This window comes from Mytilus edulis, chromosome 5 (assembly GCF_963676685.1).
Source record: "Mytilus edulis chromosome 5, xbMytEdul2.2, whole genome shotgun sequence".
Classification (NCBI taxonomy): Eukaryota; Metazoa; Mollusca; class Bivalvia; order Mytilida; family Mytilidae; genus Mytilus; species Mytilus edulis.
This window is the reverse complement of record NC_092348.1, coordinates 19,192,395-19,217,296: the sequence shown is the minus strand read 5'-3', so window position 1 is coordinate 19,217,296 and position 24,902 is coordinate 19,192,395. Positions and strand designations below refer to the sequence as shown.

General features: G+C 32.2%; 2 protein-coding genes across 2 annotated transcripts; one reads left to right on the top strand and one right to left on the bottom strand.

Annotated features, from left to right (window-relative positions):
* Positions 1-360: 360 nt before the first annotated feature.
* On the top strand, positions 361-1,983 carry LOC139524973 (uncharacterized). The gene has a single exon (XM_071320146.1). It carries the CDS (start codon positions 361-363, stop codon positions 1,981-1,983), a length of 1,623 nt encoding a protein of 540 aa, XP_071176247.1.
* Positions 1,984-19,296: 17,313 nt separating this feature from the next.
* On the bottom strand, positions 19,297-24,399 carry LOC139523145 (ryncolin-1-like). The gene is made up of 6 exons (XM_071316947.1): positions 24,245-24,399; positions 24,023-24,103; positions 21,762-21,886; positions 21,385-21,481; positions 20,681-20,845; positions 19,297-19,592 (listed from the first exon to the last, which is right to left on the bottom strand). Exons 1-6 carry the CDS (start codon positions 24,357-24,359, stop codon positions 19,351-19,353), a joined length of 825 nt encoding a protein of 274 aa, XP_071173048.1. The 5' UTR covers positions 24,360-24,399; the 3' UTR covers positions 19,297-19,350.
* Positions 24,400-24,902: the final 503 nt, after the last annotated feature.

Here is a 24,902-nt window from a genome sequence, read left to right as displayed (position 1 = left end):
ATTTCTGTAAAGAACTTAATAAATAATTGCTTGAAATATCAATTTTATTCACAAATCGTTTCTTCCTTAAATATGCACGGTGAAACTAATGTTTTAAATGCCTAGTTGTGTGTACACTTAATCTACACTAGGCCTACATCGAGTATCAACTGCATGTAGACAAAACATGATTTACACTACATGTAAACATTGAGTTTTATCAATGGGAACGTAATTTTGTTTAGTTTACGTGTGAGTTACACTTACACAACACCGAGTTTAGGTCAATGTGAACACGGCCTAATTTAAACAAACATTTAACTTTATCATGTTTATATTACAGGTAAATTATATGACGAAACATATTATCATATTATCAACATGGCGTCTACACTAGAAGGAGCACAAAATATGTTAGTTTGTGAGTTCTGTGACATTGAAACGAAAATAATTGGAAAATGTCTGGACTGTAGTTTACTTCTGTGTATTAAGTGTTCAGATAAACTTCACTCAAAACTTAAGCAAGCTGCACATCACACGATAGTCAAATTGAAGGATCTTAGTGATCATAGCCAGAAAGTATCAAATACACTGAAATTCAAATTCACGAAATGTAAAATGCACATATCTCAGATGTATTGTTTATATTGTAACACATGTGAAGCACTAGTTTGTCCTAGCTGCATACCGTCGTCTCACCAATGTCATAATCTTGGGGAAATAGAACCAACTATTAAAGAAAAAATTGAAGATAACGAAAACCTGAAAACGGAACTAGAAATGTCTTTATCACAGAAAATTGGAACTTTAAAGGAGGCCAGGAACATACAAGAATTAAACTTCAAGGAAGTGAAAGACAAAATTAAGAAGGAAGAGGACCGCTTAATACTTCACATTAAAGATAAAACATGCAGGGACTTAAAAACATTGGAAAAGAAATGGAAGCTAGACGATAAAACTTTATTGGACGAGGAAACCAGTTTAAATGTAAAGCTTACAGAATTACTAGATATCTCAAAATCTATTCAGTCAGAAATCGAAAAAGGGGGACTTGTAAATATTGTTTCCTTGATGAACACAACTAAGACACTACAAAACACATTAAGCTTGAATGATTGTTTAGATTCCGATAATCAATTGATCGATTTCATTCCGGGAAATGTTGATTTAGCAAAGACACCTACACGTTTTGGGAGTTTGATAAGTCTTAGGAAGACAAAATATTTGCAGCCACCGTTTGACCCTTACTGTATGACCCTTACTAACAATGGCAACATATGGATAACCGACGGACATGAAATTGTAGAGTGCAATCCATGTGATAAAATGGGGATTGTAAGACGTACAGAATGCGAATGTCAGGAAATAGGTTGCTCAAATTCAAGTGAAATATTTGTTTTGAATGGACATGAAGTTATGAAAATACATGCATCCGGAAGATTGAACGTAATTCACAATTTCGAGCCATACATTCCAACCACATTTCACGTATCGGTAGCAAATGAACTGATTGTTATTATGAACTCGAACGAGAACAACACATCGAAGATCGTTATCCTAACAATGGATGGCAAAATAAAACAAGAGTACAATTTTAGCGAATTCGTTATAATCCACTGCAATTCTATAGTGAAAACAATTGATGGAATATTTTGTTTAATATCACAAAAAGCTTTAGGCAATAGTTTGAGAACGGTTAAAATGATCAATACTAATCCTGAAGTTATTTGGGAGTACCCATTGAATTCATCCACGGATGGTTTGTTGCCATCAGAGATTACCGAGTCATGCGAAGGAAATATAATAATGACTGAAGTTGCATACAGTGCCTTGCATATTTTAGATAAAGCTGGACAGGTTCTTAAAATAGTATCTACCCTTCAATTTGGTATACAAAACCCAGCCCTTATTGCATCTGATTGCAATGGCAATCTTTGGATCCTTTGCAATTGCAATAAACGAGGAAATCCCATATTGTGCATTTTAGAAATTACAGGATTTTGATCAATTGCGTTCATTATTTGTATAAAATTCTTATTGTGTTCATTTTGTGTTGGATAACAATACATAACACACCACCCATTTTTTATCGGGGTATATTTATCTATGATGAATGTTTTACGAACTCTATAATTAAAAATGGTTTTTCAATCTGATACAGGAACACATAATTTGTTTTTCGTTTAATTCTTATTTTTTACCAAAACAATCGATTTAAAAAAATAATTCCTTTTAAAAACCATGCACTATTCCTTTACTATCTAGTGTTAAAAATCAAAATTGTTTATTGAAATTCGTTGAAGACTATTAAATGAAAATGTAGCAGATTATTACATAAAGGACCAAAATGATGAAAGTTTTGAAAAGAGACAGATATTTTGTGTTACTTTTCTTCTTACAAAGAACTGATTTGGATGTTTGACAGAACATGTCATTATTTTCTTGATAGAGGGTTGTTGCTCACAGGGAAGCTTTTAAATCAAAAGTTCCAAATGGTGAAGTTGAAATCATCTCTTCTTAAATTTTACGAACGACATCACGAGCTGGTTGACCGTTATGGAATAACCGTTTCACACATGATATCGGATATGTTCCTTACGTCGTAACTACAATCCCCTTCCCTTTCATAAATGTGACTTACCGAATTAGACTTTTTATCGGATTTGTTATCTCATAAGCAACACGACAGGTGCCACATGTGGAGCAGGATCTGCTTACCCTTCCGGAGCACCTGCGATCACCCCTAGTTTTTAGTGGGGTTCGTGTTGTTTCTTCTTTAGTTTTCGATGTTGTGTCATGCGTACTATTGTTTGTCTGTTTGTCCTTTTTCATTTTTAGCCATAGCGTTGTCAGTTTATTTTCGATTTATGAGTTTGACTGTCCCTCTGGTATCTTTCGTCCCTCTTTTAAATCTCTTGACAAACTGGATGTCTAATAATAAGTTTAACTGTAATGTTGTTCATACAGCTCGTAATTTTGGTCTCGAATTATGCACTTTGTTGCGATTTTGATGTCCAAACAGGTGGTCTTCTATCAATTACGATTAATGATATAGATATACATATTGTGTCTGAATAAATTGAAATATTTTAAAGAATACATCCATTATATTACGCTGTGCCACATCACTTATAGTAATCTTTACACATACGATCAGTCGGTCGTTTTTCTACAAGTCAACAGGTCGGATACAGTACCTTATACGATAATGTATAATTGATCACACTTATATTCCGGGGACCTGCCGATATGATAGTTGTATACATGAAGTCCCAATTAAACATGTAGACCTTTAAATAAAATTGAAGAGCGTTTGAAGTGTTGTTTTAATTTTGTAAATTTGAAAATGACTATGCAAGTGCATTCTGACGTCGCCAGAATTCTTGTTTTCTTAGACTTTTTAAGAACAGTGGTTCCTTCTATTGCCTATATTACCAAATCTATCTTAAATGTATATCATGTATATATGAAAATGTTATATATGTAAGTTAAGATATATTCTGTTCGATAAATAAACAGTAGTATACCAGTGTCAGGGTTACAAAAAAAAAAAAAAAAAAAAACATGAGGGAAACACATCAACTATAAGAGGAAAACAACTGAACAATAAGAACACCGAAGTGCAACAAAATCAAACTCCAACAAATATAGAAACGAACTATTTGGTAACTATTGCCATATTCCTGACATGGTACAGGACTTTTTTCTTTAAAACTTTATGACACACGAAAACAGCAATACATCGATGAAATTGCAACACCTGGACATATGTAAAATAACATTATTGGGTCAGTTTCTTAATCCCAAAATAAGATTTGTCTTTTCCTGATGATAATGGTTTTGAATTTGCTGTAAATCATACTTTCAGAATAATAAATCTGTTTAATTTTGTATTTGGGTTGCTGTTTCATTGACGTGTGCTCCACATCTAGCTTATACGCAACAAAGTCATCAATTCGTTGGGAGGCATGTAAAACGGATATATTTACATCAATATCACACCTAAACGGCGCATCCGTTTAAGTAGCACACAACTGAGTTGAAGAAGTGGTGCTATCGAGAATATAGACTAAAATAAATTCAAACTAGGACAAATACTAGGGCAGCAATGAGACACATATATCAAATAAAATTTTAGAATACGTTACTCCGGTTATGGTTTTCCAGACATCTGCTGCCTAATATAGTATTTAAAGGAAAGGACGCACAATGTATAGTACGCGTACATTACTTTCTCATTGTAGTTTCCTATCTATAATTTAACTAGTCTTGCAGTCACATAATATATTCATTAAGTCAGCCAAATTTAATTGTAACAACTGTACTATGGGTTGACATGGTAAGGCAGCCATAGTAGCGCCGGGTTCACAGTAATTTCAATGATACTGATTTTAATCGGATATGTGATGGGACAACCTAGTGGAGGATCCAGGGGGAGGGGGGGGGTCCTGGGATTGGAACCCTCCCTTTTTCTGACGATCAATGCATTTGAATTGGAGCATATACTTGGAACCCCCCCTTTACTCAGAGTTGGGACCCTCTCTTTTTAAAATGTCTGAATCCGCCCCTGCAACCAACATATATATTAAAAAACATTTAATATTTATAAAAGTAAACTGATTTTTCTGTTTTCCATTGTCTTTACAGACTTACACAAATCTAAAAGGGTTAATCGACAGTTTATAATTTGGTATATTATGTTTATCTTGTGAGATGTGATCACGGGTCTGAATCCGTTACGTAATATTGGACTCATAGGTATGTACAGATCAAACAAGTTTTTAGATTAGACTACATGTAGATGAACAAATCTTTATCTCTAAATTATCTATTATTTGTATTACAATCAAATCATAATTTGATAAGGACAATGACCTTGAACTATCATACGAATTTATTCAACCAATCACATGCAAGTACATGTTTATATAATGACATCTACATTAAAACGGGCACAAATGGTGTTAGTATGCGAGTTGTATGAAAACTAAAACAAATCTAACAGGACAATGCATGAACAATAGTTAAGATGAAGGTTCTTCGTGAACAAAATTGACAGGAGGTACCAAAAGACGAAACTTCAAGCAACGAACTGTTCAAAACAACAACGGCGGTTCTTCTGTTATATTGTAAGACTTGTGAAGCATTAGCCTGTCTTCGATGTATACCGTTACATTAATTCGTATTTTGAGAGTTATAGAATAGATTTTTCGAAAAGAAATAGATTATATTGAAAATTTATAAATAAAAAAGTAGCTGACAGCACCATGGCTAAAAAGAAAAAGACAAACAGAAAAACAATAGTACACAAAACACAACATAGAAAAATAAACAATAAGCAACACAAACACCACCAAAAGCGGGGGATGCTCTCGAAAGGTAAGCTGACACTGCTTCATATGTGGCACCTGTCGTGTTGATCATGTATGAACAATCCCGGCTATTTGTCTAATTCGGGAGGTCAAATTCTTAGTTAAGACATAAGGGACGTATCTGCTATTACCATTAAAACGGATATTCCATAACGATCAACAAGCTCGTGATGGCTGGCATCCGTACAATTCTACGAAGGGATGCTTCAACTTTCTAATTCAGAGCTCTTGGTTTAATAGGTTCCTTGTGAACAGCAACACTCTATCAAGGAAATCATGATAGAAGATACAAACCCCGAAATATCGTATAAATTGGGAGATATGTACTCCGTATGCAGGCGCTGCTTGGAGGATGTTACATAGAAATGGGAAGTTCCCAATGGGAAAGCTGATATCATCTCGTATATCGCAAAGTTTTGTTTCCTACCGACTGTTGTGACCCTCAATTCGACGTTTTTACTTATTATGTCTATTTGTTTTGCTCACACATTGTTGTTAATATAATTGAATTTTATGCGACTGTCATACAAGTAATAGGTTTAGTTAGTTACAAAACCGTTTATGCATAAGAGGAAGTGTTTGTACCAAGTTAGGAATGTGACAGTTGTTTTACATTTGTTGTGAATGAGCTTTTGATTTTGGCATTTGATAAAAGAAATTCTTGAATTGTCCTCGGAATTCGGTATTTTTGTTAAATGACTTTTTATTCATGCAACATCATCATTGGAACTAACCCATTAGATGATGTAAAACAACATAGTTTTATATTACCTGGCCTCAAGCGTAATTTAATTTCTAATAAATAGTTATCAAAGGTACCAGGCGTATGATTTGTATAATTTGATACGCTGGACGCACGTTTTCATCAGTGACACTCATATCAAAATAGTTAGAAAGTAAAAAGTAAAAAGCTAGAGTTATCGGACACTATATGGCGTGGGCAAATACTGTTATAGTATTTTACATTTGTATTCTTTTTTCGCAAACTTTTCGAAAACAAACTGTGCCAAATACGGCTAAAGTAATCTATGCCTGGGATGAGAAAATCCTTAGTATTTTGATTAATTCATACTTTTGCAAACAATAAATGTATAAAATGACCATAAAATTAATATTAATGTCAACACTGAACTGCTGACTACTTGAAACCTTGAAAATGATATTGTTCTGACCTATACACAACATAAATTGTCTATTTATATTGTTTGTTTCATCTAACCGGATGTATTTGCATCTGGTTCTGTCATTTTGTAATGGAGTTCAGAAATATATAACATACATTTAAATTTTGCAAACATGATACTACAAGTCAGAAATCCATGTATGTTATTATTGAATTAGTTTGAAGGAAATGTGGGGGCCAACGTTAGGCGGATGAACTTTTATCATTTTTTATAGGTATAGGTGTTTTAAATTATTTGTCTTATTTTACTGATCAAAGGATATCTGGAATAGGATCTTAGAGATAATTTCATTATAGATACCTGAATTAAAATGCAGTACGCCAGACACGTTTTGTCTACCAAAAACTCATAAGTGGCGTTATAATAAAAAAAAAGTTGAATAAACCAAATAAATGACGACGTTGAAGAGCATTGAGGTCCCAACTTCCGAAATACAGCTGATTATATATTACTGAAGTAGAAAATCGCTGGTATTTTAACAACTTATCTATAACTTTTACCACTATTATGAATGAACATTAACAAAACTTAATGTTCTATTGTATTTTTAAACCCTTACCATTTGAAAAAAGTTGATTATTATTTTTATGAAATGAACTTCATATGTTGAAGTAGGAACTTAAAACAATTCGCCTGCAAAAACAAGTCTGTACTCGACTAAAAAGTAAAATAACAAAAATACCCGAATTGTTCGAAATTTTTTAAACGGAAATTGTGTAGGCAAATGTCAAAAAAATTAAAAAAAAATCTAAAAGATATCAAAGAATGGATAACAATGGTCATATTCCCAAATTGGTACACGCATGGTGTCATGTAGAAAATTGTGGCTTAATCCTGGTTTTTTTAAAATCTCATTTGTATGACAGTCGCATAAAATTCCATATATAAATTTTAATTTCTTCATGAACAATTCTTGACTGTTTATTTGGCAGTGAAAGCAATAATTGATTTTTAACATACTGTGAGGCTTAGGTTACAGTATTGAAAGAAAATATCAGAAAAAGAAAATGCCAGCATGCAAATATATTAAACATAGAATATAAAATGGGAAAGCATATATATATGTTATCAGTAATAGAACTTTAGTAGTAAACTGTATTGCGTAAAGCTCCTGTTAACATTTAAAATTGTTTAATGAGCAGTAAGAATAAAACAATCAATTGAAATAAAGCTACAAGGTGTCATATTACTAATTTATTCCCTCTTATTTAGAACTTATGCAAAAGAAGCCCTAGTCTGACACAAAACAGTGCTTTTGATGTATTGTTTACTGTAACTAACCAAAAAATCTACAGAAATGAAACTTTTGTAAAAGAGAAACAAAGTTTGATCAGTTTGAGCCATAATTTACTAGTCTATGAGTTTGCATTAAATATTAAGGATTAATGCGCTCTATAATATACTAATTTAAGATTTCCAGAAAACCAGGGGTAAGTTTGAGTAGAAATTGTCTTCTGGAAGGCAGTTCATTCTTAGACGTCTTAAAACGTTGGTTGAAAATAGGCCTGTAGAAAATGGACACATGTACAATTCAGGATATACCTGGTTTCTATGAAGTTTAATTTAAGGTAATATATAAAGAAAACTGTGAAAATTGGAAAATCCAATAGATTGGAACACCAATAATGAAAGGAAGAACACACATATTGAAGTATATTCAATTTGAAAATGTATGAAATTTATGTAAAATCATACAGCTCATCACTTCAAAAAAGCTTTCACATAACAGATAAAGATGAAAATAGAATAATCTAAAAAAAAAAGTGTTTACAGAATCCCAGAAACCCTTTTTTGTTGTCTTTCAATGAATTGATCGGCTGTTTTGAAATATGGCAATATTTTTTGGTGTAAAATTTGTTTCGAAAAGTAAATACATTTAAACTAATACAATTAAACTAATACAATTAAACTAATACAATTAAACTAATAAAAATTAACTTAAACATTACAAGAGACAAATCTTGTAAATGAATGGACTGGTTTTTTTGGGGCTATGAATGACACACCATTGGCGATTAAAAGGTTCTTGAAGGTCACTTTAAGGGATCAATTTCATTTGATAAATGTTCCTGAACATTACAGCAATGACATCAGCGAAAATGATCCATTAGATGGCATATTATAACATCATTTGACGAAACGCGCGTCTGGCGTTCTAAATTATAATCCTGATACCTTTGATAACTATTTACACCACTGGGTCGATGCCATTGCTGGTGGACGTTTCGTTCCCGAGGGTATCACCAGCCCAGTAGTAAACATTCCGGTGTTGACATGAATATCAATTATGTATTATGGCAAAGAACATTGAATTTTAAGGAAAATCTCAATTGGCTATTGAAAAATTGTTTCACGAAATGCTAGTCGTAACCTTTTTATGTACTTTTTGGAATTTGTTTGGAATATTTTCTTTAAAGTCAGGAGATTAGGCGGAAAATGATTTAGACATGGCAGCAATCCCCGTCTCAAAAGTGGACATCACAATGCGGTCATTAATGTATATTTTCCGTTCAAATTGAAAAAAAATTATTGTAGAAAAAATTAAATACCGCTGCCCCGGGCCAAATTGAAAACAGGCTATGAGAAATGTTCGAATTTCAATGGTCGTTAATATTGCATTTCAGGATGTATTGTGAGGTGAGAATAAAAAGAAAATTTGATATTATAATTCAGAAGAGAGTTAATGACAAGCTAAACAAACCATATTGATAGGTAAGGAAAATCCTTTTTAAGATATTCAATATTTCAAAAATGGCGGAAAAAGGCTGACTCGGACTTTTACATTAAATTTTGTATTGGCACTATTTGGGTCTCAAATTGTGTGAAAAAATTCTAGAATGAGATTACTTTTTCTTTCCAAACAAGCTAGATATACAAATGGATAAATTAGAACTTCTTATATACTTATTTATTTACTATTGAAAATGAAATATTTATAATATAGTTTAAATACATTGTAATATGTTTTATTGTTAAACAGAGAGAAATCCTGGATTTTTTATTAAAATAAAGAGACGCTTCACTAGAATGCTGGACTAATCAAGTAAATTGTTAACAGCAAGCAATATATTGTTGAATAAAAAAATAAAAAAAATAAAACTTTTTAGTAAATGACCTTTTATGAGGTAATAAAGTCTTATATGAATAAAAGTGTGTTTTATGATGATTTGTTACCATTCGATAAGGTACTTTCCGTTTAAAGTACCTCTCTACTGCATGATTGTTGAAAACGTTTGATTTTATTTTTGTCATTTTCTTTGTCCTTACCCTTCCCTGTAGAAAAAAGAATTTTCGATATATATTTTTACTTTAAAAAAAATATTTAAGAAAAGAGTATTTCTTTGTTGTATGTGATATAAACATATTTTTCACTTTTAATGAGAAGACAATTTTAAATAAAATAATAAGACATCTGTTTTTATATTTGAAAGCAAAAATAATCAAGCGTGAAAGTTTAAAATTAAGAGCGAAAATATGCTTCGATATAACACTGACTGTACTAGCAACATGACTTAATAAATGTCTTTATGATTTATAACCAATGTATGGAATACTTCATTGATGATTCCATCATGGAAATACAGTTCATTTTCTACAGCTCCTTGAATCCTATATTGTCTACTGTCAATCCTGCTTAATTCAATCCTAATGTTATTGTCTCAGAGATGTTTAAATTAGGACAACATTATAGATTTTACTCATCATAGTGTCTTTTGTTGTCTGATGTATGTTTTATTTATCTGCCGCTTTTTATGGCTACTCTTATGCTTAACACTTCTGACTTTGACCGATACATATATAAACACTAAGCCCAACTTAATAATTGAACTGAACCTATGTTATCATGTTTTCCCCGCCAAATATAGGTTATCAGTAGGAATGATACTAGATTTATAGAACACAAGACGACAGTGAAATAAGTAAAATAAATACCATAAAACAACATGATATATATAGCTATCGATGAAAGGAACAAAAATGGAAGAAGAGTACAAGTACGGTGAACAGTTTAAACTATCGGATATATGCTTGTGTTACATTTAAAAGTAATTTCCCGAATGTCAAAATTTTAATTATTTATTATGAAATACCATTGGGATGACTTTAACGTCACAAATTGGTAACCTTGATTAGATTTCTCTCCTGTTAGCAACCCCCTCTATCAAGTAAATAATGATATGAAGCAACCTACATTTGAAGCAAATCTGCTCTGACATGCGTTAGGATTAAATACTCCTTAAATAGAGAAAGTGAGATGAATGATATTAAAGAAATATACAAATTCATTAGTCGACGTTAAACGGACAATGCCATGACAAGAAATAAAAATGTCGAAAAGATAAACAACAGTAAATAAAAAAACACAGCGTAGAAAGTTAATGCAGCACGAACCCAAGGGTGATAGCAGGTGCTGACACATGTGACACTTGTCGTGTTGCTCGTGTAAGTACATAACCTGCGTTAGGTAACATTCGAGGAAATGAGGATGAAATGTAAGTTACGACAATTGGAACATACGAGTCGTCATCTGTGAAACAGATATTTCATGATGGTCCACAAAATCATTATGGCGCCTGTAAAATTATCGAAGGGGTGATTTCAACTGTATCTTTTTTGAACTCTTGGATAATGATCTTTTTTTTGTAAGCAGCCAAATCTAGCATTTTATGTGGGATATAAAATTTTTGAACGCAAAAGAGTTACTCTCTATTCCTTTACAGTGAAAGTAAGATAAATAAATTTAAAAATGTGACTGATGTAGTTTTGTGTACAGAAAAAAATGTCTTTCATCACATGCTGCATACTGATTGCTTTTTTAAATTGCTTTTATTTATTACATAGTATTACATGTAAAACATGATGCCATTGTATTTTCATATACCATAAGTAATATTACTTGATACTAATGGATTTCCACGAATGATATTATTCAAAAAATTTCCATGACAACCTCCATCTTAAGAAAACTTATTAGTCTTTTTTTTATCTAATATATATAAGATAATTCATGTAGGGAATTAGTTTGAACAATCATTTCTTGAATTTTTCCGAAAAATTAGTATCTCTTCAGTAATATATCAATCATTCTATCGAATGTTTTTAGAGCAATTATTTAATAACAAGATCGTGGATTTGCTGATGATGACCATTGTCGAAACAATTTTATTGCAGCTTACTCTACATTTAAGAGCAGAAATAATAAATTGCATTTCAAATTACTGTTGTGATGAAAATAATAATATGATGTCAGTTGATTATTGTTATTGGTTAGTAACTTTTTAGTAGAGTACATACATGACATATATCTTTTAGCTAAATAATAGCACATTATGCTATCTCTTACTTATCTTTAAAACTAGACGGAAAGCAAAAGTTCATGAAAAACGTATCGTTTTTGCTGCAAATCTTGATGATTTTTACACGATGATTTAATTTTTATCAAGCTGTTAAATTTTTACCGTTGTAACAAAAATCATATAACAAGACCCAAACTTAAGATTGAAGGTTTAATAGGGAGGATGAAATAAATGAAATGGTGAGTGTGTAGCAGTAGTCTTATTCTTGATTTATGTACTGTTTTTCAAACACCAAGGAACTAAATGTTCGAATATACAATTCTTTATTCGAAACATAAGAAGATAACGAGAGGCGAAAGATAAAAAATGTACAAGTACGGAAAATTAGATTTGACGAAATAATTAAATACGCTGGTGACAAATGTGGCCAGTCGAGATGCTACCTTTATCAATTGTTGATGTGTTTTTTACTCCTCAATTTTGTTGAAATATTTGCTACTGTATGTCAAGCACTCATTAATGTATTATCTTACTTTGAATGGAAATAACGGCAACAGCAGTATACCGTTGTTCATAAATCGATTGAGAGAAAACAAATGCGGGTTCCAAACTAAAACCGAGGGAGCCACATCAACTATAGGAGGAAAACAGAGGAACAACAGGATTACTGAATGCAACAAAAACAAACGCCAACATACAAAGAAACTTTGGATGTAATTAAATTGGGAATGGAAATGGGAAATATGTTCAAAAGATAACAACCCGACCAAAGAACAGACAACAGCCGAAAACCAACTATGGGTCGTCAACGCACCGAGAAATCCCGCACCCGGAGGTGGGCCTCAGCTGGCCTTTAAATAAAGTGGTGTACTAGATCAGTGAAAATGAACGTTACAATTAACTCAAAAAATATAAATGAACTGAAATTAAAAATCATACTAGACTAACTAAGGCCAGAGACTCCTGACTTGGGACAGGCGCAAAAATGCGGCGGGGCTGAGCATGTTTCGTGAGATTTCATCTCTCCCTCTATACCTCTAGCCAATGCAGAATACAGAAAAACATAGAAAAACGAAGGGTCAAACTCAGCTAAAAAGAAGTCCGAGTCTGAGTTCATTATAGGCAACAGAAGAAACTAAGCATAATGACAATGATACATGAATGAACAAAGGACTAGTAGCAGTGACTGACATACCAGTTCTTGACCTCAATTGAAAGATTATGTCTTCATCCTTTGAAAATCAAGTACAATATCTCCCGTTAGTGGTTTGGTATCATACCATCATAGAATATATGAGAAGAACATTAACCGTATAATGCCAACGACTAGTTTGGTAATAAATATGTGAATTTCCGATGGAAAGACCCTATGGGTAAATCAATATTAATACTAAAATATGCAAGCATTAATGACTTAACAACAGCATCGTAACTATATCCTTTCTGAAAAAAGTCTGTTTAAAGGTTTGAGGTGAATTCCGACATTTTCGTGAAAAGTAAAATCACAAAAATACTGAACTTAGAGGAAAATCTAATCGGAAAGTCCATAATCACATGGAATTACGAGAAATAATACATACAGGACTGGGACCTCGGTATACATAAATTCAATTCATGTGTTATTGGGAAAGTTGGTCCTGAAATTCATATATAGTTGAGGTCAACTATTACGACATTAATGTGATAACATAACAAAATTCCATACTTATGACCGTGACATTCAATCAGCAAATCTTTCTCTTTGGTGTCTTTGACGAGGAGTTCCGAAATAGTGACCCCCGTTAGATATGTAGATTGGAAACTTTATTCATTCACACAAGACGTGGTTCATGAAAACAAATATTTCTTAGCTGACCATGCAGTATGGGTTATGCTAATTGTAAAAGGCCGAACGATTACCTGCAAATGCTAACTTCTATGTATTTGGTATGTGGTGGGGAGTTGTCTCATTGGCAATCATAACTCATCTTCTTATTGTTATATTCATCAAGCATGCTCAGAACTATAATAAACATACATTTGTAAAAAAAACCAAAACTTTAGAAATGCCATTCAAACAACATAGAAAACTTTAATGTCACTTAAGCCTGAAAAAAAGCGATTTATTCAATACCAATCCAAGTGAACATCTTAAAACCATGTACATCTTTAACGATTACACATTCTAGTGAATATCATAGCCAAAAAACAAATTAAAACTCGAAAGCAAAGTATGCAATCTATATTTTAATTTTTCGAAAGTATAACCAACTATGTTACATTCATACTCTACGAATCATCATTGTTGTGGTCTTCATTGACTGTGATCCATGCCAAGTGTGCCAACACATCCCTTTTAAATATTTCATATTTCCTACATAAAGTCCGTTCAGATTAGAATAATGACACTCTCTATACCACCATGCCCCTTTGTACCGGTCAGCACAGTTACAGCTATTGCTGTCATTGTCCTCATCCTTTGTCGAGAAAGCCCGATTATCATGATACTTTAGAGAATCACCTGATATTATTGAAAGATAAAAACAAATATAGAATAGAATCGACCATGATCGACGATAATGTGAATAAAAACAGCCAGCTTTAAAATGCCATTTATTCTACAATTTGTGTTATCTCTATCCAATCAATAATACAACCAATTATAAATTTAATAACAAATCAATGTTGACTTTTGTTTTATCAAAACTATTACACATAATCTTTATACGTTATGAAACTAAATGATATTTTAAAACAAAGGGGGTACACGTACTCGTTTTCAAGTTAAATCAGGTTAAAGAATACCCATGCATCTTTTCCCGATATGACACTGTTTAGCGTCGCGAAAATAACATTTTACGTTATCAACGTCATTACCTCCCCTGTAACTGTATTCTAAGCCATTGACAAGGTCGTTAAAAACTTCCATGTGTTGCCCTTAAAATGATAAGATAGTCTGAACAATATCCTAAGTTGAGACTTATTTAATAAATCCCAATAGGTCATTGTTTTTAAGTCTTTAGACACCATCGATAATCAGCGGCAGGTATATTAAAGTGTTACCTGTAATGAACGATATCAGTATTACCTGCCGTTCCACTGTAACCATTCACTGTCAGTTTGTAGTTGGTCGTCTTGTCACCAACGTAGAAGGAAGAATATTTAGCGAATGCTTTATCACCATTAAAACCCGCCAGATTGACTCTGAGCTTTTAATGACCATTTAATGTTAGTTTGTACAGTTTATCATTATCTTTTTAATCAGAAAAAAAAATAAATATTAGATTAATACCTAATTTGAGTATACCCCTGTTTAAATTCGAATCATTTTTTAATTTATTTAAATTATATGAAAACTGCCAAACAAATATCATATCATACAACATGTAAAAACAGAAAAAGGTAATATACTAACCTAGCTAAAATTCTGTGTTTAGATTACCAAATCCGTTTGCATATTGTTTCCACCCTCGGTAGAATTCTTTTTTACCGTCTTGTCTTCGCTGGAAAACCTAGAATTCAACATATGTTTAAAGATGAAACGTAAACAAATTGTAGTATATCATGTTAGTTATGATTAAACTGAATGAAATGAATACAAGCGAAAAAAAAGTGCGGAGATTCGAAATCATGAATTTCGAAAAAATTTGGCAAAACAAACATAACAGTTTGACTTCGTGCATCTTGTAAATTTCGCTGACTATTTCCATAGTGAAAAAAACTCGGGTTTCACCTTGAAGTCGTCGCGTGAATCAATTGTTGACAGAAAATCAGTGGTTCTACAGGGATACAAAAAAATGAAATAACAATGCTGTTTACTACATTTTTTTTAAGAAAGAAGAAATATATGCACTAAACAAAAATGCGAACCCTGCAAAAAAGTATGATTTCGAGGAAAGAGGTGTCGAAATAAGATTTCTACTAATGGAAAACCCTAAATATGTGTATAACAAATATGAGATATGCACAAAAAAGAACATTTAAGATAAGAAACAGACAACATCAACAGTAAAAAATATCAGTGTATAAAATAGATATTTTAAAAGAGGGACGAAAGATACCAAAGGGACAATCAAACTCATAAATCTAAAACAAACTGACAACGCCATGGCTAAAAATGAAAAAGACAAACAGAAAAACAATAGTACACATGACACAACATAGAAAACTAAAGAATATACAACATGAACCCCACCAAAAACTAGGGGTGATCTCAGATGCTCCGGAAGGGTAAGCAGATCATGCTCCACATGTGGCTGCCGTCGTGTTGCTTATGTGATTACAAATCCGGTAAATAGTCTAATTCGGTAGGTCACATTCATGAAAGGGAAGGTAGCATTGCGAAGTTGCCAATTATTTCACAGTAGAGAATACTATTTTTTATTAAGCAACAAAACTGTTGTTTATGAGCAAGATTCCTTTACTATTTTCAGTAGTTACTTTCACCTCTAAAAATTATATAGAATATTCCTACCGTCCATCCACCCTCATCCGTCCTCATATCACAGTACGCCTTAAAGCCAGTGCCACCTGCCGGGTAGATTTTGTAGATTCCACTTCTGTTATGTTTGCGGTCTTAATTCGTGCAATCCCAAACATTTTGCCTCTTGTATCTTTCGCCCGTCTTTTTGTGCTCTGAGAAAGCGTAGACACTATTTGACAGTATATGGACTTTAGCATAAAATATATTATGATTGCAAAATAAAATTATTGTTCCCAATTGCAAAACAAAAAAAGTAGCATTTTTCGACAAACATACATAATAAGCAAATCAAAACAGAGCGAATCTTCGTTAGAATCGAATGAAAAATTATTTTGTAAATATTTTAAGCCTGACAATTAAGGTTAACAGTCTATAAATGATTTCCCTTATTCTCTAAATGAACCGCATTATATCTTCATGTTGTGCCCGTTTTACTCAAGTGTTAATTGTAACCTTTAGATGTCGGTGATGCGTTTGATTTGTATACAATTTATCAATACTTACTTACAATGCTATATTAACGTTAAATAAATATAGTTATTCAGATACATATGTGTACAAAATAAGTACAGAAGTTAACTTCGTCGTATTACAAATCATAGAAGAATCTTAGAGAAAGGAATATATATCAGATGCTAAATTTCAACTGATATGTATAATGTATAAATGTGTTACCCGAAGGCAGTACAGATCTGTGTTTACCAGTTTCCAAGATGCTAAGTATTCGTTCAGCTGTCTTTCCATTAAAGCACACACCTTAAATAATTCAGTTTAGTGTAAATATGAAAAAATTAACAGAAAACATTGTGAAGAAAACCAATGTTAATAATAGAGCAACCAATGCAAAATGTATTTAAAATAAACACCAAAAGTATGACTGTCTTATAATTACCAGAATCAGAAGTTGATGTTACACGATTTCCATCGGCATTTGTTATTGTTATCAACGCTTCCAATACAAAACAGGACAACATTACGAACGGTGTTTGTATGCTAGATTGATACATGTTGAACGTAGCTTGCATACAATTAAAAATATACCACTATGTATACCTAGAATTGTGATGACAGTTTTGTGACTAGATATCGTAACAGATTATAGTGTTTAATTTTTTAAACGAATTTTCATTACTTCCTTGTCTGTTACTTGGAATGTTACATTGTAGCGTATACTGTGTGTTCGTCCTTTGTCCTGATTGTTTTGAATACCTTCTGCCTTCTAACTCTTATTAAGAATGAGACTTATAACGAACGGAGCAGGATCGTATCGATCCTATTCTACCAATGCGATTTTGAGAGAGTTGAAATATGTGCTGACACTTAAGTCATGTACTTTTTTTCGATATTTTGTCCAAGTCATGGTAGCTACACAGGTATATTCATTCTTATATATTATGTTAACAGTGTTTGTCTCTTGTACCATGTGCCGGTCGTTTCAAACTTGCCTGTGTTTGAGTTGTATATATAGTAAAACTAATCATAATGAAACGTTATGGATCGTACTGATAGTTACTATAAACACATTTATTGATTTAAAATTCAACGTTCAATTGTTATCGATCGTAGATATAATTAAGACTGAGTCCTCATCATAAACAAGTTGACTTGATTGAATCGACCAACGATTTTCACTCGTTATATATTTTATCGATTGCTACAATTAAGTAGTGGTAATAAATCTAAGTTTGATGTCGGAGTCGACAATTGATGTTCAATCGGTACTTCCAATTGTCGACTCCGTCTTCCTCAAATTGAGTTTGTTGATGCTACATGTGACGTTCAATCGTATATATATCGTGATGATCGAGTCTTAACTTTTAACAAGTTGATTAGATTGATTCGACAAAATATGTTTAACCATCATCGATCGTTTCACTCGTTACGATCGAGTCAAAATCATTAACAAATTATGTAGATTGATTTAAAAAATGTTGTTCAATCATTATCGATCGTAACAGTCGTTACGATCGAGCCATCATGCTAAACAAATTAAATCGATTGATAACCAACTATGGTAATCAGTTGAGTTGAATACTTCAACAAATGTTATTGAATAGTTACCAATTTTTAAAGATTTGTAAAATTAATCGATTGTTAAGTTGTTTATTCAATACATTTTGAACTGTTTTGAAGTATAACATCCAGAAAAATCAACTGTCATCGAATCAATCGATTTTAAATACAGTACCTGAATGAAGAACTGGGACCAAGGTATGCATAATTTCATAGTATCTAATGGTAAGGACAGTTGATTCTAAAATTCATATATATTTATTTAAAGTCAACACGTTTTTCGAGAGGGATTTAAACAAATTCCATTACTTTAATCTTGACAGTCAATTGGCAAATCTTTCTCTCTGACGTGAATTTTCGAAATATGACCACCATTAGATAAATAGCTGATATACTTTCAGATTCTTTCAAATTTTCGAAATATGACCACCACCAGATAAATAGCTGATATACTTTCAGATTCTTTCAAGAGGTCTTTCTGGAATATACTTTTTTGTTTGGATAATGCTCCTTGTAAAAATGGAATGGTGACTGTCAATCCACAATTGTCTACATTTGAAAATGCATGTACCACGTGAGGAATATGACAGTTGTTGTCCAATCGTTTTGTATGTGTTTTGTCATTTGATTTTACCATGCGATTAAGGACCTTCCGATTTAATTTTAGTCAGAATTAAGTAATTTTGGGATTTTACTTTTTATGATTGTTAACTGCTAGGTCATTTGGTCTATGGTGGAGAGTTTGCAATTACAACACATCTGTCTGTTTCTATATCCACTAAGCATGCTTATAACTATGATAAACATACATTTTGAAAACAAAGTATTAAAAATGCAATTCAGAAAACAACACAAAACCGTTTGATGTCTTTTTAGCCTGCAAATTATTCAATATCAATCCAAGTAAACAATTTAAAACCGTACATTCAACGAATATCCTTTTTAGTGAATGTCAATGCAATAAAACACAATAAAACTCAACTACAGAGTATGCAATCTACTTTTTTATTTTTTGGAAGTTTAACAAACAGTGTTACATTATTTTATACTCTACGAATCATCATTGATGTTGTCTTCATTGACTGAGATGACTTCCAATGAACCCAACGCATTCCTTTGTTATCCTTTTTATTTCCTATGTACAGTCCGTTTAGATTAGAGTGATGACATTCATTATACCACCAAGCCCCTTTATAAACTTCAGCACAATCCATACTGCTATGGCTGTCATTATCCTTATCTTTTGTTGAGAAAGCCTTATTATTATGGTGCTTTAGAGAATCACCTAAAATTATATCAAGATAAAAAGAAATATAATAGATTTGACCATGATGTAAATTAAAAGTAACAGCTTTGAAATCCCTGTTTGTTCAACCATTTATGATATCTGAGTTTCTCTCCCGAGGTTGTGTCTAAAAGATTTCCCCTTTCAATTATACAATAAATATTACAGTAAATCAATTAGTATAAGTACCCATGCTTACACATTCATATTATTATATTTGTTTTTTTTTTATCAAATTTTATACACAAATTCAAGAACTAATTTCAAAAGAAATGTAACGAATTAAAAATGTAACTCGAATTTAATTTGGAATAGAAGACCTTCCTCAAAACATACAGAGTATGTATGCTGTATATCATATTTGTCTATTGTTTAGCATTCACATTTGGCCATTAGTTTTCGCGGTAAAATTGTTCACATTTGTAATGTAGGGACTTTTTTTTAAAAAGAAAGTCTTGTTATTTTACACAACGGCACTGCCGGTTGCAATGATCGTTTACTATCAATGATTAATCTAGCTATAAAACCAGGTTTAACACAATAATTTCCTCGGTAAGTACTGTTACTAGTTCCGAAATATGACAGTTGTTTTTTTATTCGTCCGTTGGTTGATATTGTGAAGCGTTTGATTTTGAAATATATGAATACACGACGTCTTTGATAAAAAATGATTGAGTGATCTTAAAATTAACAACATACAAAACAAATGGTGTATTAAACAAGTGAGGGGTTTAGCTAGCTATAAAACCATGTTCAATCCACCAATGTTCTATATTTGAAAATGCTTGTACCAAGCCAGGAATATGACAGTTCTTGTCCATTCGTTTTTGATGCGTTTTGTTTTTGCCATGTGATTATGGACTTTCCGAATTGATTTTCCTCTGAGTTCAGTATTTTTGTGATTTTACTTTTAAGTAAGCGTTACATTGGTGTCCTTAACCAATGAGATATTCTGAGCAGTATTCTTAGTTTAGACATGTTTGATAAATGCTCATACGACTTAAAAATTTCGAAAGCTAGTCCCTTTCTATCTGTAATTACGAAAAACGTAATGTAGCGAAAATTTATTCAGAAAATGACATAATTACCTGCCGTTCCACTGTAACCCTTCACTGTAAGTCTGTAGTTAGTTGAACTGTCACCAATGTAGAAAGTAGAATATTTTGCAAATGCTTTATCACCATTAAAATCCTCCAGATCGACTCTCAGCTCATAATGTCCATTTGATGTTAGTTTGTGCAAGTTGTCATTACCTTTTTTATATAAAAAATAAGAGAAATATTGAGATGAAAACCTTATTTGTGTATATTCCCGCTTAAATTCAAATCATTATTTAAATTTATCAAAATTATATGAGAACTGCCAAATATATATGACATCAGACATCATCTCAAAGCAAAAAAAAATGAAAATACGCTTAAATCAAACAGGACAGCTAAACTAGGAATGAATTCATTTATATGATGAAGTCGATTGTTTCAGTTTTTTTTTACTTCAGGAAGCTCAAATAAGTTATTGGTATTTTTCATTTAAAGGATATATTTTGTTGCATGTGTGATGAACCTTGTTTTATTAAAAATATGTTGGAAATGTTTGATTGTTAATTTTACAATATAGGCATCTTGCATTTTGTCAGCACCTCCATAATTTCGATAGATTCCATATACTAGTTCATGCCTTTGTTTAAAAAATCAACATAAAACAAGATTGATAATGTTTGTTTCGACCTGGAACTCGATTCAAGTCGGCGAACGTATTTCACAATCTGATTTATTTAAATGAAAGCACTCACCTAACCAGAATTCCGTCCTCAGATTACCAAATCCCTTTGCATATTCTTCCCATCCCCGATAGAAATCTACTTTACCGTCTTGTCTACGTTGAAAAACCTAGAGTTCAAAATATATATGTACATTTTATATGAATCATAAATTAATTTGTAGTATATAATTCATGTATATGATGTAACTGAATGAACAAAAAAATGAATATTTAATATGAGATATGCGCATATGCGCATATAAATTATCAGTCTAAAGTTTCTAAAAATGGTACAGAGAGGTCTGCCAATTATTCAGATGAGAATACTATTATCATAAAGCAACAATATAATGCGTTGGTCGTATAATTTCTTAACAACTTCCTCCATTTATTTTACAATATGTTTACCGTCCATCGTCCGCCATCCGTCTTCATATCACAGAACGCCTTAAATCCAGCGCCACCTGCCGGGACGATTTTGTACACCCCGCTTTTATCATGTTTTGGGTGTAAATCCGAGCAGTCCTGAATTTCTAAAAAAGCATAGACACTATATTAGAGTATAATAATTTACTTAGGTTTAAATAAGATAGAAGATAACATATTACAATTGTTTTTCTCCAATCGCAACACTAGTAGCATTTTCGAGAAACAGATTATGGGCTTATTATTTTCGAAATTAATCCTTGTTAGAATACAGTCAAAAATGAATCTGCCAACAAGTATTAGCTTAAACAATAAATTTAAACAACACGTTGTTTTTCTTTTTGTCAATTTGTTCTGATCAACTTTTTTCTTTCAATTCTGCACAAAATGTTACATATCCCATTGAAATCTTTAAATGACGTTAATGTTCATTTACTGCAAATACTAATATTGTACTTTTACATTGGTAGATGGAAAGTTAAAACAAAGGTGTTTTGTAATAACGAATAGCGGGAAGACACTCATAACACTCTTTGATAATTTTCCTTACTTAGTTTCAATAATGAGAAGTATACTACCATTAAGTGATCATATCACTCAGTGGCTTATTGTGACCTTAAGAAGTAAAACCACGTTAAATTTACCCATCAACATTGAATATATAATATATATATATATATATATATATAGATTACTAAAAATTCAACATTTCCGGTATGAATAGTTTTAATTCACTAGTACTTTCATGTTTAAATAACAATCTTCAGGTGAAACTATACATGATTAACGTAACTATGTAACGGTAGGTACATACCTACCGTTACATAGTTACGTTAATCATGTATAGTTTCACCTGAAGATTACATACCTACCGTTACATAGTTACGTTAATCATGTATAGTTTCACCTGAAGATTGTTATTTAAACATGAAAGTACTAGTGAATTAAAACTATTCATACCGGAAATGTTGAATTTTTAGTAATCTATATATATTTCTACACACAAGAACATTTAATATAGTGATCTTTATATATATATATATATATATATATATATAAGTACGTCTGAGCCAGTGACAACCCTACAACAGATGTATCCATCGGATCGCCATCAATGATGGTGATACATGGCTGTGTACATAATGTATATACAACTCGTCTAAACATCAACCCAACAATGTTAGATCTGTAAATTTGCTTTCGCAATTTTTGGTTCTTCCCTCGCCGGGATTCGAACCCATGCTACTGTGATATCGTGACACCAAATCGCCTGCACTGCAGCCGTCTCGCTAGACCACACGACCACCTTGGCTCTCAAAAAAAGAGCTTTCGGTGGGCATGTGTTACCTTTCCACGTCAGTTTTAATCTAGCGGCGTACTACAGTACATGATATATAAGGCATGAAGATGTTATTGTTACAGATCAGCTAAATTATCTATAGTAAAGGATCCTACAAATTAATGTAAGATACAGTCACAGAAAATAATTATATTCATAAGTACGTCTGAGTCAGTGACAACCCTACAACAGATGTATACATCGGATCGCCATCAATGATGGTGATACATGGCTGTGTACATAATGTATATACAACTCGTCTAAACATCAACCCAACAATGTTAGATCTGTAAATTTGCTTTCGCAAATTTTTGGTTCTTCCCTCGCCGGGATTCGAACCCATGCTACTGTGATATCGTGACACCAAATCGCCTGCACTGCAGCCGTCTCGCTAGATCACACGACCACCTTGGCTCTCAAAAAAAGAGCTTTCGGTGGGCATGTGTTACCTTTCCACGTCAGTTTTAATCTAGCGGCGTACTACAGTACATGATATATAAGGCATGAAGATGTTATTGTTACAGATCAGCTAAATTATCTATAGTAAAGGATCCTACAAATTAATGTAAGATACAGTCACAGAAAATAATTATATTCATAAGTACGTCTGAGTCAGTGACAACCCTACAACAGATGTATCCATCGGATCGCCATCAATGACGGTGATACATGGCTGTGTACATAATGTATATACAACTCGTCTAAACATCAACCCAACAATGTTAGATCTGTAAATTTGCTTTCGCAATATATATATATTAAATACTTCTGTGTACAAAAAAGAGCAGAAGATTCCTAGTTTATATTAGCTGTTAGAGCGTTAGCTTAGACATGGAGGATCTATACATATTATATAACTAAAGCTAAATTTCAACTAATTTAGTTAAATGCAAAAGAGTGTTACCTGAAGGCCACAAAGATCTGTATCTACCAGTTGCCAATATGCTAAGTACTCGTTCAGCCGTTTTTCCATAAAAACAAACACCTTAAACACATGAATCAATTTAGTGTAAACATGATAATATAAAACAAAATAGAGTTAAAGGAAAAACAATGTTAACAACAAAGTAATAAATTTACAATTCATACAGAAATACACACATAAGTTTCCCTACATTATAATTACCAGACTCAGAAGTTGATGTTAAAAGATTTCTATCTGCATTTGTTATCGCTATCACCACTACCAATACAAAAATAGACAACAGTATGAACGGGGTATGTACAATAGAATGATACATGTTTAACGCCGCTTGCTTACAATTCAAACTAGAATACTATTTGTACCTAGAAATATTATAACAGTTGCGTGACTAATTATCGTAACAGATTGGAGTGTTTAATATTTCTCAGAACAGTATCATGTTTTTACGAATTTATATTACTTCCTTGTCTGTTTATAGGAATGGCGTAGACTGTGTCTTCGTCCTTTGATCTGACGATTTTGAATACCTTCTGGTCTATAACTTTCATTCAATTGAATTTTAGAAGAAGAATCTTTTAACTTAGACATTGCTGTTTTTCTTTTTTCTTTTTTGTCTTGCAATGTCTTACACTAGTAACCCGAATTTAACTTGATCGGACAAAAACGCATTAACGCTGTTTAAATGAGATTAATCGTCATTTGATTAAGATTGACAAAAATTAAAAATCATTTTTAATTTATTTCAATGCATATCAAATCATTTTAATGCCAGTCAAATAGATTCGCTTGCAGTCGTTCAATTTAATTCAAGTTGGCGGTACGTTACGTCAAACAAATAGGCCACGCCCCCGTTAAACTA